Source organism: Canis lupus, chromosome 12 (assembly GCF_003254725.2).
Source record: "Canis lupus dingo isolate Sandy chromosome 12, ASM325472v2, whole genome shotgun sequence".
In the NCBI taxonomy this organism is placed as follows: domain Eukaryota; kingdom Metazoa; phylum Chordata; class Mammalia; order Carnivora; family Canidae; genus Canis; species Canis lupus.
Genome location: NC_064254.1, coordinates 47,210,413 through 47,225,833, shown reverse-complemented (window position 1 = coordinate 47,225,833; position 15,421 = coordinate 47,210,413). Strand labels below are relative to the sequence as shown.

Genomic DNA, 15,421 nt, shown 5'->3' with positions numbered 1-15,421 from the left:
CTCCAGTCATATATAAAAAAATGATGGGATTCATTTTTTTCTCTCCAGATTGGGGTATTGGTAAGAATTGTTAAAAAAAAAAAATTGTTAAGTTAGGAAGTTAGGAGCCTTACCAAACAGGGCTGCTCCCTTCCTCATTAGAAACTGCTGTTTGTGTCCTTGGCTATCACTTTTGAAGTTTCTGACTTTGAACTATGCCTATCCTGTATATTTGTTGCTGGAGAATTAACCAATCTGTGTGTTTATTACCTATCTTCCTTTCTTTCTCCTCTCTGTTCTTCCACCTTTTTCATTTTAGTTTGATAATGGGTTGGAGGTGGGAGATTATGTAAAGAAGATTTTTTTTTTTTTTTTTTTTTTGTAAAGAAGATTTCATTCCACTACTTCATCCCAGAGTCTTTCTAGGTTTTTAATTTGTTTTTAATTATGGGAAAATTATACAACATGAAATTTACAATTTTAACTATTTTTAAATGTGCAGTTCAATGGCATTAAGTCCATTAACATTGTTATGCAACTATTCACCACCAACCCTATCCATAACTCTTCATTTGTAAAACTGTAACTCTGTGCCCATTATAAACAGTGATTCCATTTCTCCTTTTCCCTCAGTCTCTCTATTTTGGTTTTTTAATTTACATCATATAAAAATGTTTCTGTGCCTTTGGAAAACTGCTATTGAGGATATTTTCTAATTTGGTCTTTAAATCTTTGTGAATATAACTTAGTCTTAGAATCTACTTTCGGAAAAAATTTGTTGCCAGGCAGCGCTGTGCTATGTAGTTAGCTTCCTTTTGTACTTGGTTGCCAAAAAACACAGTAGCTATCTTTACCTTGGGTTCTCTGGTATGATTTTATACTTCCATTTTATTTTTATGTGTTAAATCTTTTCAGAGCCTTTTTTTTTTTTGGAGCAAATGAGATATAATAAAAGAAACAATTTTTAAAAGATTTTACTTATTTGAGAAAGGGAAAGAACGAGGATGAGAGAGAGAGAGCACACACAGGAGTTGCAGGGGTGGGGGCAGAGGGTGCAGAGGGAGAGGAAGAAGTGGACTCCCCTGCTAAGCGGGGAATCTTTGCATGGGGCTCAGTTCTCTGATCTCAGGATCATGACCTGAACTGAAGGCAGACACTTAACTGAACCACCTAGGCACCCCAGAAATAAGCAGTTTTTAAGTGGCTTTTTATATTAGAAACAGATTTTTTTTGTGTGTTGTTCAGTTTAATGTAATCATAACTGAAGTTCAAAACTTCTTTGTCAGCTGGAAAGCTTTAAAATTGACCTATAGAACTAAGTTTTTGTTTGTTTTTGTTTTTTTCCAGCAGACTGTAGTTATATTTAAGTTAGGTAGAAAATCTTAGTGGTTATGGTAAGTTTTTGAGACATTATGTTCAAAATAAAACCTTAATTTTAAAGGAAGGAAATAATATTTATTACATGCTTATTATGTAACACATTTTTCTTGATCCTCACAAGAGCCCTAGTTTCTTGTTTAATAGATACCTCCATTTTTCATATGTGAAAACTTAAGCTCATTTATATAAAATGATTTTCCTGTGGACTCCTAGCTAGTAAAAATGGAACTGGAATTTGAATCTTTTTTTTTCCCCCTAAATTACAATAGAACCTTTATTATTGTTGCACTTGTATTGACAAGAATACTTCATGGTATAAAAACATGAACTATTACAGCCTTTATTCTTTAAATGGTTTGGAAATGTTTATCCACTCCTATGCAAATGGCCTAAGGAAATAACCTTTTTGTAGGGGCTGTAGTAATGTAGTTCCTAAGACTATAATTTTTTTTTTAAGATTTATTTATTTATGATAGACATATATAGAGAGAGAGAGAGAGGCAGAGACACAGGAGGAGGGAGAAGCAGGCTCCATGCCGGGAGCCCGACGTGGGACTTGATCCCAGAACTCGCGCCCTAGGCCAAAGGCAGGCGGTAAACCGCTGAGCCACCCAGAGATCCCCAAGATTTTTGTTTTAAAGATTTTATTTATTTATTCATAGAGATGCAGAGAGAGAGAGAAGCAGAGACACAGGCAGAGGGAGAAGCAGCCTCCATGCAGAGCCTGACAGAGCCTCCAGGATCACGCCCTGGGCTGCAGGTGGCGCTAAACTGCTGTGCCACCGGGGCTGCCCTAAGACTAGAATTGAAAAATAAAGACTGTAATCTGAGATTTAAATTTAAAAATCAAATATATTATGGGGTGCCTGGGTGGCTTAGTTGTTTGGGCATCTGACTCTGGGTTTCTGCTTAGGTCATGATCTCAGGGTCCTGGTGATGGAGCCTCCAGCGAAGCTTTGTGCCAGGCTTGGAGCCTCCTTAAGATTCTCTCTCCCTTATAGTTTTGGGTTTTCCAGAATCTCAGGTAAATAAAATCATGTACTATATAGCCTTTTGGATCAGGTTTTTGTGATTTCGAGTGCATTCAAGGTTCATTTAAGTTGTTAAGTATCTGAATGCTCTTTTTATTGATGAGTAGTATTGAATCTGGTAAAATTATTAACAATCTTGCTCTGTTTTGGTTCTTATTTATTTAATGTTTAGCTTTCCAGAGTGTTGGATCTTCCACCAGAAAACTTAATCAAGTCAATATCTGCAGTTCCAATTTCCAGAAAAGAGTTAAGTATTTGAAACAACTTAAAATGTTGCTGACTTTGTTAATATGCAAAAAAAAAAAACAACAAAAACAAACAAAAAAAACCTTCAATTTACAGAATAGACCTTGAAAGCCGTAAAATATGATGTAACATATTATTCCCATTGACTCAAATAATAAAATTAGAATCTGTGTTTTACCTACTCTGACACGGCACATTAAATTAGTACTCTGATGTTGTTTGACGTTTATGCTGTTAATGATAATTATGGGAAAGTTTTTAAGAAAAATTAGGAACGAGATCAAAATTTAATTCTGTAACAGCAAATAAAAGGACTAAGAGTGCAGTTAGAATTTCAGGGGTTTTGAGGGGATTTTAAAGATTACACACCTATCTGATGTTTGAATACTTAGTATTATATTTACCTGCTAGGTTTTTTGTGGTTTGGGGTTTTTGTTTGTTTGTTTGTTTCTATTTGAGGACTCCCAGTAATAGAAAACTGTTGGTTACATACACCCCATAGTTGCTTTCCTGGCTACAGGAAGATACCTATCTCTCCATGAGTTTGGTCCTTCTAATTGATACTTCTTTACCATTTGGCTAGAAAAACTTCAGTACTTGGGTAAAATGCCCTCTTGGTCAATTAATAATGACAAGAAATTAGCTGCATAGTATGCATTTAAGCCCTAAGCTTTGGAAAGATATAATTATCAGTACCATTATGTCCTAATATTTTGTCTCCTTAATTCTTGTCAAGATTTTAAGATAGGGTAGGATGAATATTACTGTTCTCAGAATAGGACAAAGAGGTAAGTGGAAGAGAAAGGCTACATGTGTGGCCTTGTTGAAAGAAAGTATCTTTAAAGTGACCTACTACTTACTTTATGTTGAGTTCTAAGAATAAAGGCAACCACAGACCAAGGGGATCTTATCATTACACACTCTTAATGTAATATTCCAAGCCAGTTACCTATTTCATGAAATCTGTAAATGGCATTTTGAATAATGATGAAACTGATTGTTTATTTTATGTTTCAGAGGCCTTTAATAAGCTGAACAATCTAGGACCCTATTTTGAAAAAAATGTTCTTTACCTGCCAGGAGCTCCTTTGGGCAATTCTACTTTAATGATACTATACTTCACTATATCTTTGGTTTATAGAATATAAATATTGAGGAGGATCTCAAAACTTTTCTAGGCTACAAGTCTAAAATTCTGCTTATTAAATTGATTTAAAATAAAAAGAATCTCTAGTGCCTTGGCATAATAAACTCAGACATCCTTTACAGTATAAAAATGACACCTAACTGTTCTGTATTTCTCACTTTATTCTAAAGTGCTATTAAGTGCCAGGAGAATTTTTTTGTTGTTGTCAATATGGTTTACTTAATGTCCTATGAATCAGTTTAGGTTTCCTAATTATCGATAATATTTTCAACTATGGTGGAATTCCTATTTAATACTGGTCATAGTAGACAGGATCAATGACTTTATTAGCCAGTAATACTCAAGTCTATGGATTTCACTCTAACATCACAACAATTCCTCAAAAGTAGTGGAAAAGTAGCTATTGTTTTTTCAACTTTTTTTTTTTTTTCTGAACAATAGTAGAGGGAATAGTTTATGGAACCCCTATGTGCCATCACTCACTGTCATTGGCACATAGCCAGTTTTTCATCTGTACCCCTACCTACTGTCTTTCTTCACAGTGGATTATTTTGACAGCTATATTAATTTTTCTATCACAAAAGCAAAACATAATCTTAAGGAAATTCAGGAAAATATAGAAGAATAAGGAAAAAATCTCCAATATGTTAGCAAGTTGGTGTACTTTCCATATTTCTTTTTGAATGTGTCTTACAGCTTTTAAAAACATGTAACTAACACTAGGGGCACCTGAGTGTCTCAGTCGATTGAGCGTCCCACTCGATTTCAGCTCAGGTTGTGATCTTGGAATGCTAAGGTCAGGCCCCATGTCGGGCTCCAGGCTGAGTGTGAAGCCTACTTGTGATTCTTGCTCTCTCCCTTTCCCCTCCCCCCCGCCTTTCTAAAAAAATAAACGATAAACATACCTATAAAACTACCATATGCATGATTTTTGAACCCTTTACCCCTTGACATCATTCTTTTTTGGTAAATATCACTTTTAACAATGGCTAAATAATACTATCATGGTCCTCTCTTAATAGACATTTAGATTGATTTGTTTGACTTTTTATATAATTTACGTTCAGCAATTACTTCTTTAAATAGACAAAGCAAAAGTTCTTTGTAGATATATAACTAAAGCTTCTTAAAAGGAAAAAATGGAAAGTAGGTCAAGTCTGATTGATCCACCTTCCTGAAGCATTTATTTCTCTTTTGGTCCTTTCTTGCTGACAGATAACTCTGCATTATAATTTCAGAATTCATTTTTGAAATATTCCTAATTTAATAAATTGGTGTTAATTGTTAATAGACTAAAAGGGTGATTTTTTTTTTAGATTTGTCCTTCTTCCACTGAACAAATTAGAAATATTTGTGATTCTATAGAGATAAAATTTTTTAATTGAAATGCATTCGTTTATTATTCATGTCTATAATAAAATCACAGATGCCTCCTATGATATATATTTTTTATTTATCTATAGAAAATCATGTGACTTCCTTGTGTTTCCTGGATGTTTGAGAGCCATCCTGTAGGGTTATGACCATATTATACTTTGTGTAAGGTATTCGAGCTGTCAAAAATTTAATCTTTGGTATATTCAAATCTGTATTATTTCAATTAATATTGTTATTGCTCTTATTTTTAATTTAATTTAAAAAAATCTTTGTGTGTTCATATCTTATTCCCACTTTGTTAAACTAATTTCTTCAGCTTCCAACATTATTGGCACAAGTACTTGGATATACTACCAAAGTCCTTTGTTAAGAGTAATATAATAAATACATTAAAAACTTATGTAAATTTCCATAATTAAAGTTAATCTTTAAGAAATTGAATTGTCATGTAAAAATTGAATTGTCATGCCCCTGGGACTCGGGCCTATTTAACATTTTTATTTAACATCGGAACTAGGATTAGTATTATTTAACCAGGACTTAATTTCCCAGCAATACTATGAAGTGAGTGCCATTACCATCACCATTTTACTAAGGTACAAGAGAGGTTAAGCAAAATATCCAAGATCACACAGACACTGATTAATAGATGTACTTGGGTCAGTAGATGACTTTGAATTGGTAAATATAATCCACAGTAGGCTAATAGATAATATATTAAGGCTCAAGAAAATAATTTTTCTTTAATATTTTTTTCTGAGAGAGAGCACAAGAGCAGGGTGGCAGCGGTAAGGGAGGGCACAGAAGGAGCAGAAGAGAATCTCAAGCAGGCTTCATGCTCAGCTCAGAGACCAACTTGGCGCTCAATCCCAGGACCCTGAGATCATGACCTGAGCCAAAATCAAGAGTCCAATACCCTGCCAACTGACCCACCTAGGTGCCCCAAGGCTCAAGAAAATTCCTAGTGGTCTTTGTTGACTAGGTGGATTAATGTGATATGAAACAGATATCACAGGGTATTTTAGGCATGTCCCTGAATTTCAAGAGTGATAAGTATGAGATCATTCTAAAATATATCCTTATGTGCCAGTGACACTGGTATGAAAAGACAGTGGTTTAGTCCACTTATTGTGCCTATAGAATGTCATTCTCTAGTCCTTATAAAATGTTAGAAGATGTCCCAGTATGGGTAATTATATAGATGTTTGACCATCCCTGGGTGGCGCAGCGGTTTAGCGCCTGTCTTTGGCCCAGGGCGCGATCCTGGAGACCCCGGATCGAATCCCACGTCCGGCTCCCAGTGCATGGAGCCTGCTTCTCCCTCTGCCTGTGTCTCTGCCTCTCTCTCTCTCTCTGTGTGACTATCATAAATAAATAAAAATTTAAAAAAATAAATAAATAAAATAAAATTTGTAGTATACTTTGAACTACCTATCTCACAGAGAGATTATAAATCTACAATTAGGTAATAGAAGAGGAAGAACTTTAGAAGACAGTTCTAAATAAATACAAGGTGATATTTCTAGTTTCTTTGCTTTATATTTTGCTGATAAAATTGTATCGATGTGGAGAATGCATAGTGGTGAGCCTATGTTGTTGTTGTTACACTAGTAATATTTCAAGGTACAATAGCTTTTTCCTATTTCAATTTCTATCTATAGAGAAGTTGCTGATTTTCAGCTTTCTGTGGATTCTCTATTGGAAAACAACAATGACCATTCAAGACCAGATACTCAAGTTCAAGCCAGGAAACTGGCAGAGAAGGTACTTCAGCACTATTATGTTTTTTAGACATTATAACAAATTTACTATTTTAAAGAAGAAAAAACTCCACAGATTATCTTAGACATAATAATGAATTTAATAGTGTTTTTTTGTTCAAGGCACCTTGGAAAATACAATTTAAATTCATTTTAGCCATGTACTATAAGGTCAAGATGATTTTTCAAATTAGTATAAAGCATTCCTCTTGAGCTGACATTGTTCAATTTTTTGATTAACTACTCACAGGAGGACTGAAGTGTTAATTAAATTTACAGATTGAAGCTGGATGGACTTCTGAATTTAAGAGCACAAGCTTGATAAATTAGAGCACTGGGTTGCAATTTTTAAAATGAGTTTCTGAGAAGATGAGCATTAAAATATGAGGAAAAAACGATTAGATGTAAATAGAATCATGATTGCAGAGAAGTGGCTAGATGATTTAATAAACCTCTTTCATTTTTAATTTCTCTGATGGGTTTGGTATCTAAAAGAAGAGTTGAAAGGATTGTAGAGAATGACAAAATCTAAATTATTAGCATAATACCATCAAAAACTAGTTTTTTAAACAGGGTTATTACATGTGGCATGGAGGCTTCTGGGCACACTGAAGGATTGAAACAATGAAAGTCATTGTTATAGAAAAAGATGGGTGAAAAGTATCAAAGAGCTTTGGTAGCTTAGTAAATATTTGATCAGAAAATCAACCCAGATTTTTATCAGGAAGTATACCAGGAGTAGAATTTTTCTAATTACAGTATTTAGTCTCTTTCTTCCATCTCCTATGAGTTCTCAAAAATACAGACTAGAGGCTCTTCGGTGACAACAGCTATCTTTTCAAGTTTCATGGGTATATCAGGTGCTTAGAAATCTAGTTGGTTAAAATTTTGAGGTATATTCACTGAAGTGAAAGTATTTAAATGATTTCCATTTTATGTGTTGGTACAAGTGCTTCTGCATAGGGCCTGACAAAATGACATGTTCTGTGGCTCTTGTGCAAGGTGGATGAGAAAAAAACAATTCACTGCATGTCAGGGCACATAAGGTGGGGGTGAAGTGATGTTGGCTTCCTTCCATGTTAGATGGAGAATTTGAAGTGAGGGAATGGGAAAAAGGAAAAGATTCTGAATATAGATTAGTGTTCTAGTCCAGAAAAGAAGGAAATCTGCCGTTTACCCAAATAGAATGATAGAATTGAACAGATTGGCCTAAGGCCCATGTCCAGATATGATGACTAAGAGACATGATGCACCTGCTACCTTTGAACTCCAATTTGATAGTATTAAAATTACAAATTTCATTATGCTTATTTTATAACCTACTATTTTACTTGATTTATATCTTTTCAGCTGAAATGTGATTCAGTGGTAAGTGAAATCAGCACTGGTCAAGGGACTGTAAATTTCAAAATTAACAGAGAACTATTAACAAAGGTAAGAATGGGTTATGTTCCAGCTCAGTTCCTTTACTCACTCTGATTTAGTGACAGTGATTTTCCTCTAGTTCTTAAACTTCACCTCCTCTTTCCTCAAAACCTTGCATACTCTGACCGCCCTTCCTGGAGTACCACCCCAAGTTAACTCCTCCTTACCATCAGTTCTTGATATTTTCTGGGCTGTGCCTTTCTGTCCCCTTCATTTATGTGCTTTACTAGCAGTGGGTATCTCTCCTTCAGAGAACTCACCATAGTTACTATTTTACATTCTTATTTGATTAATGCCTTTTGCCCTTTAAACTCTAACTTCCTTTATGGCTTATAGCATCTCTTTTTCTCACTCTTGGATCCCCAGTTCCTAGCACTGTGCCTGGCATGCAGTAGGTGTAAGATAATTTGTTGAGTGAGTTAATGGACTCTGTATTGAATATTAGAAAGTACTGCAGGTTTCAGCTCTCTGGGAGGCTGTAATCTGTTGAAAGCATGAGATTTATACAGAAGAAACCATCATAAGATAGCATATTCTCTTAATAAAACAATAAATATTTTTTTTAAAAAAAGTAGATTGATACAATAAGCATAAGAAAGATCAGAAGACTCAGGATGGCCTGAAGGAGTTGGGGAAATGACATAATTGAATTGGGTCTCATTGAAGATTGCAGAGGAAAGGTAATCCTGGGTAGGCAATGGTATGAGATCTTTTGTTGAGAGTTTCATCTCAATCGGACTTTAAGATTTATGCTTTAGTCAGTATATTTTGTTTTTTTTTAAAGAGTTTGTTTATTTATTCATGAGAGACCCAGAGAGAGAGGCAGAGACACAGGCAGAAGCAAGCTCCATGCAGGGAACCCAATGTGGGACTCAATCCCAGGACTCTAGGATCATGCCCTGGGCTGAAGGCAGGCGCTAAACCTCTGAGCCACCCAGGTGTGCCTGTGGTTTTGTTTTGTTTTGTTTTGTTTTTAAGAAATATATACTGGTATTGAGTTGCTCAGGCTTAGTAATGCTGCAGTCTTAAATTGAAAATAACTATAAAACCAAAATTTTTAATAATATAATTTCTTGCCAAGGTTATGTAGTTTATAGGCATTTACCCATCAGCTCTATAATTCTTCCAAAGGAGAGTTAGTGTTACATGTTTGTCTCTCTAGATCCTTGAACTTTTTCTTTTATTTTTTTTCCACTCTTACTTCAAGGTAAATTAGTTAACCAGAATCAGCCACAGAACAAGAAGAATCTTTTGAGCTTGTTAAAAGGTGTCTATAACCTGTTGGGTTCTTGATAACATTTCATGCCAATTTAGTAAACCAGTGACTCTAATTTACTATTTCTAAATCAGTACTCTTCTTCCAATTACAGTCTCAATTTTTTTTTTTTTTTTTACAGTCTCAATTTTTTAAAAAAGACTTTTTTTGGGATGCCTGGGTAGCTCAGTGGTTGAGCATCTGCCTTTGGCTCAGGCTTGATCCCTGATTCCCGGGTTTAAGTCCCCCATCAGGCTCGTTGTATGGAAACTGCTTCTCCCTCTGCCTATGTGTCTGCCTCTCTGTCTGTGTCTCTCATGAATAAAAAAAATATATTTTTAAAATAAAATAAAATGGCTTTATTTATATAGGGCACCTGGGTGGCTCAGTTGGTTAAGTGTCTGCTTCAGCTCAGGTCATAATCCCAGGGTCCTGAGACCCCTACATGGGGGCTCCCTGACTTAGCAGGAAGTCTGCTTCTCCCTCTCCTGCTCCCCCTGCTTGTCCTCTCTGTCTCTCTCTCAAATAAATACAATCCTTAAAAAAATTTTTATTAGACAGAGATTGCATGCATGTATACAAGTGAGGGAGAGGGGCCAAGGGAGACAGAGAAGCAGACTCCTCACTGAGCAGGGGGCTTGACTCTGGGCTTGATCTCAGGATCCTGAGTACATGACCTGAGCTGAAATCAGGCACTTACCCAATGGAGTCACCCAGGTGCCCCAATGGTCTCAATATTTATAAGCAGAAATGCAACTCGCCAGAGTTGGAAACTGCTTCATAGGCAACAGTATTTTACTTCTTTTATTTTCCCTGAGATCGGAAAATGCGTTGTTAGATGGAGTTTGCCTTTACAGCCAACTTAACTGAAAGAAATGTGGTTTATGTATCAAGTAAAGTATGTGTTTACTTAATAATTTAAAATTTCAATGGCCATGAATTTGCATGCTTTATTACAGTGAACAAACTATGAGATTTTCTCTGATTTAAGAATGCACACTAGCTTGCTTATTAAAAATATTCCCAAATCCTTCTCAATTGGCGATAGAGGGACAAGATTTAGGGCTTTGAGGTCCAGCTTCTCTTTGTCACCTAGAAATCTTCCCTTCATTGTAGCCTTGAGGGTCAGGATGTTAGTTGATTTTAAGGTAACAAGCAGATTGCTGACAGTATCCCTGCTCAATGTCACAGTAAAGATACATCCTAAACTAGTGAACACCCATAGTCAGAAAAAGGGGTATTGAATATGCCTATGTTATAAGTTATGGTTTTTTAATGATAACTTCTAGGTCTGGCTCCATTATTTTCCGGCCTTGAACAACAGTTATTTACATGTCTATTGAATTTTTCAGATTATATCAACAAAAAAGTTCAACCCTTTGGGACCATTATTAATCGTATTTTTACATAGTAAAGTCATCAAGATTGACACGTAGCCAATGACCTGTGTCCAAAACTTACTTTTCAAGCAGAGAATTATGAATTTGTCATTGCTTACACATGTACAAACTTAGCCTTGCATAAAACGTTATCTGTTCATTCATTGCAATTGAATTATTAACATTGGCAGCACCAGGAATGATTAAATGTAAGCTTTTTTTATATATATATACAAAATAAATATAAGCTTAATTAGGATCACTAACTGTGGCAGTATAATGTCTTAATGTAAATCATCCTCAATGGTAGGAGACTAGAATGTGAAATTAAAAACAGTAGAAACTGCCAAATGCTAATTATTTTACTAACTGAGCTTAGGCCAGAAGGCACTAGATGCATTCAAGTCACATGTAATGCTAATTGGTTGAACATATGGAAGGAAGGAATGATTAAACACTTTTCAACTATTGACCAAAGAACAAATAGGTAGTAGTAGCTTCCTTAGAAGTCCTTATAAAAACATCTTACATTTTAACATACTTGTTGATGAATAGATGAGCCTCTAGCTTATTCATCTATTGGAATATCAAGGAACTTTACTAGCTTACTGGCATTCTATAGTTTTGTGTTCTTACTAATGTGATAAACTTTCTGTTGAGTATCTGCCAAAGAATATATTACTGAAATTTAAGGATAAAGTGGCATGGATTCTGCCCTCAAGGAGCTTATGATCTAAAAGAAAAGCATAAAAAAAAAACAGTATCAGTATAATGTGTATTCAATGTGATAATGAGATGAATGATATAATGGAAGAATGTATAAGTTGCAATCCAGTGTAAAGAGGTACACAGGGCAGCCTGGGTGGCTCAGTGGTTTAGCGCCGCCTTCGGCCCAGGACCTAATCCTGGAGACCCAGGATCGAGTCCCACATCGGGCTCCCTGCATGGAGCCTGCTTCTCCATCTGCCTGTGTTTCTGCCTTTCTCTCTCTCTCTCTTTTTTAAAGATTTTATTTATTTATTCAAGATAGATACACAGGGAGAGAGAGAGAGGCAGAGACACAGGCAGAGGGAGAAGCAGGCTCCATGTAGGGTGCCCGACGTGGGACTCGATCCCAGGTCTTCCAGGATCCAGCCCTGGCTGAAGGCAGCGCTAAACCACTGAGCCACTGGGGCTGCCCTCATTGAAGGATTTAAATAGAACGTAGACTTCATGTACGTTATGGTGGCTTAGTGGTTGAGCGTTTGCCTCTGGCTCAGGTTGTGATCCTGGAATCCTAGGATCAAATTCCACATCAGGCCTCCTACTGGGAGCCTGCTTCTCCTTCTGCCTATGTTTCTGACTCTGTCTCTCATGAATGAATGAATGAATGAATGAATGAATAAATAAATAAATAAATCTTTTTGAAAAAATCTGTACATTATATAAGGAGATGGTTATGTATTAATGTTTTGTGGTTTTTATAGTGGTATGGCTGGCAGATGATGAGGGTCTATCCCTTCTGAAGCAGAAGGAATAACGTGAATGACACTTAGGAGATGGCATATGCAGCATTTGGTGATTAATAGGTGATTGATTATATAGGTTGAAGGAAAAGGGTAAATTTTAGGAACTCTTAGGTCTTTGACCTGGTTAGTCCAGTGGTGAGGGGGTAAAGTCTATGTAAATGGAGAATGCAAAAGGAAGAGAAGTATATTCCATTTGAACTGAGATGTCCAGTCTTGAGTTGACATACCAGGCTATAGCACAGGAGAAATTTTATTAGGTAAGTAGTAGTTGAAGTCTTAGGACTTTATGCCTAGAAGAAGTATAAAGTAAGGAGCTAGAAGCAAGAAAGGAGCACAGTATGGGGAGTCAGGTGGCAGGCAGTGGAAGAGGAGCCTGCAAAAGAAACGAAGAGGCAAAAATCAGTAGAATGCTATCATTACAACCAAGGAGGGAGGGTGATTGCAAGAAGAGTAGTCATTAGATAAGATGATGTTTTAAAAGTAGTCACCCCTGGGGAAGACGGGTTAGGACAGATGATCAAAAGGGACTTTAGACTTTTACTTTATCTTGTTTAATTTTTTTATTTTACAAAAAAAACTCACAAAATAATGTATTAAACAATTTAAGCATTCAGTGTCGTGTGGCATTTAAAATTTTGATTTTGAGAACACTTAGAGTGAAATAGAGAAAGAAGCTCTAGGTAGCAGATGGATCAGATTGTCAATGGAAGGTTTGGAAGTGAGGCATGTGAGATAGTCCTTTATTAAAGTTATTTTTTTATTTGTGCCAGAGATTTCAATGATCTGAGGGTTATTTGTTAAAGGAGAGTTTAACTTCCTGTGATTGCCTTTTGTGGAGTCTACTATCCATTACATAAAAAGGGATAGAAGGTGAAATAGATGGGTAGATGTTAACTTTAGAATAATCTGACTCTGAATTCCTCCTCAGTAATATTTACCTCCCTACCCAAAGGAGTCTTGTCAGCCATTGTCTTGGAGTAAATAATTAACATAATTAACATTTAATGGGTTCCTAGTGTATGACAGGCACTATTTTCTTTAATGGCTCTATATATTAATCCTTTCTCTCTGTGTCCTACTATATATAGTGTGAGTGAAAGGAGTATTACTTCCTCAGTGTCCTTGTGCAAGTACATACTGTTTCTGAACCTTAGTTTTTTACATCTATTAAATGGGAAATGTTGCACATTTTTTAACGTTGTGAGGCTTAAATATAACATTAAAGCATCTGGACTTTAACCTAGCACTTTGTAGATGCTTGTTAAAAGTATTGTTTTGCTGCCTTCTGCTACGTTCTCTGCCTTCTCCATTAAGTGACCCTCTTAACCAACTCTTTAGATAGTAAAATTCTTCACATCATAAACTACATTCTTAGGACTCAGAATCCAGTTTGTGAAGCAAAACCAAGATAAGAGTAAATAGCCTAGGACTGTAAATTCAAACCCCTCCACCAAAAAATAAATATATTTATAAATAAACACATCACATCATTAGCAAAAAATGAAGGATGAATTTTGTCAACTATGTAGTAGTACTGTGTGCATTTCTAAAAGTGAACCTGGATTTGTTCTGGTTGCTTCTGTTAGGTTTCCTTGTTTTTTATTTACATAGCCAGTTCGCATTTGAATTGCAGTTTTGTATTTGTTTTCTACCATTTCTTGTGATCCTTAGTATTACAAAAGTAGCGGCAGCATGCAATCATTAACACATTAGCTATGGAGTGAAAAAGGTTTTGCCACATGACTTACTAGCAGTATGACCAGACAATTTAACTTCTCTGTGCTTCTCTTTCCTCATTTGTAAAAATAATACTTGTCTCCTAAGGTTTGTTGTGAGGATTAAATGAGTTAATACGTAGAAATGCTCAGAACAGTGCCCGGCATAGAGTGCATTCAGTAAATACTAGATCCTCCTTCTGGTTTTGGTGTTACTATTTGCCATGGAACTTGCGGTGGTTACTTAACCTCTAAACTTCTGTTTCTTTATCTGGAAAATATCTATATCATCCATAAGAATGCATACATGTGATATATAAAAAAGGCACAGAGCCCCCATAGATGTTAGTTCTTATTATTACTGTTCTGACTAGCATTAGCAACAGGAGAAGGTGGTGGTGCTGACAATGCTGTAAAATTCTCAGTTCTGTAAATTAGAATGAGTAAATGAAGTAATTAAGAAAATTGCAATGTTTTCTGTGTCATTAAATCCCATGCCTTTTACTTTTCAGACAGTGCTGCAACAAGTAATCAAAGATGGCTCAAAATACGGATTAAAAAGTGAGCTTTTCTCTGGTCTTCCCCAGAAGAAGATCGTGGTTGAATTCAGGTGAGTGCCTGCTCATCTTATGTGTTGGTTAATCAAGGTGTCTGGGCAGGTGTTTTACCATTATCATCTAGGCCTCAGGAAATTACACATGGGAATATAGAAAACCAGTGAACTTCTATTATTTTCTTAATAATATGGTGACTTTATCACTGCACCATGAATAAAATTTTTGGACTCCAATAAACAAAAATCTGGTGATTATATATTCTCTTTAATTAAATATTTAATAATTAACTTTTTTGGAAGAACTAGTTCTTCTATTTTAGTAGACTCTTAAAGCCAAGGTAATGGTTACTACCATATTAAGAACTTTAAAGTAATGTGGTTACCAGAGAACAAAGCCTTATTAGTATTTGTAATGGATTTTTTTAATTGCCAGAAAAAAATAGTTTGAAGTCTTAATACACCTCTAAATAATCCTCATAACTTTCTGATGTGCTGTCAGTACATCCTTCTAATATTTGAACTGTTTTTAAATAACCAAAACAGGAAGGGAACACTTTCAGAATACAGTTGATCAGTTGGCACCTCATGAAAATGATCAGAGATGTTGTATTTTATTGTATTTGCCTTCCTAAACGCAGAAGAGTCTTGATGAACTCTTTTCCC

General features: G+C 35.6%; 1 protein-coding gene across 7 annotated transcripts in view; it reads left to right on the top strand.

Annotated features, from left to right (window-relative positions):
• The window catches only part of RARS2 (arginyl-tRNA synthetase 2, mitochondrial), a 53,239-nt gene that overhangs the window by 7,408 nt on the left and 30,410 nt on the right, over positions 1–15,421 (top strand). For 4 of the 7 annotated variants that reach the window (XM_025444427.3, XM_025444429.3, XM_049092350.1 and 1 more), the window contains exons 2-5: positions 2,563–2,636; positions 6,822–6,924; positions 8,271–8,354; positions 14,715–14,812. In XM_025444427.3, coding sequence (XP_025300212.3) covers positions 2,563–2,636; positions 6,822–6,924; positions 8,271–8,354; positions 14,715–14,812 — 359 coding nt within the window. Of the gene's footprint in view, positions 1–2,562; positions 2,637–6,821; positions 6,925–8,270; positions 8,355–14,714; positions 14,813–15,421 lie in introns of those variants that run through there. The other 3 variants (XM_025444431.3, XM_049092353.1, XM_049092352.1) reach the window with 2 other exon arrangements.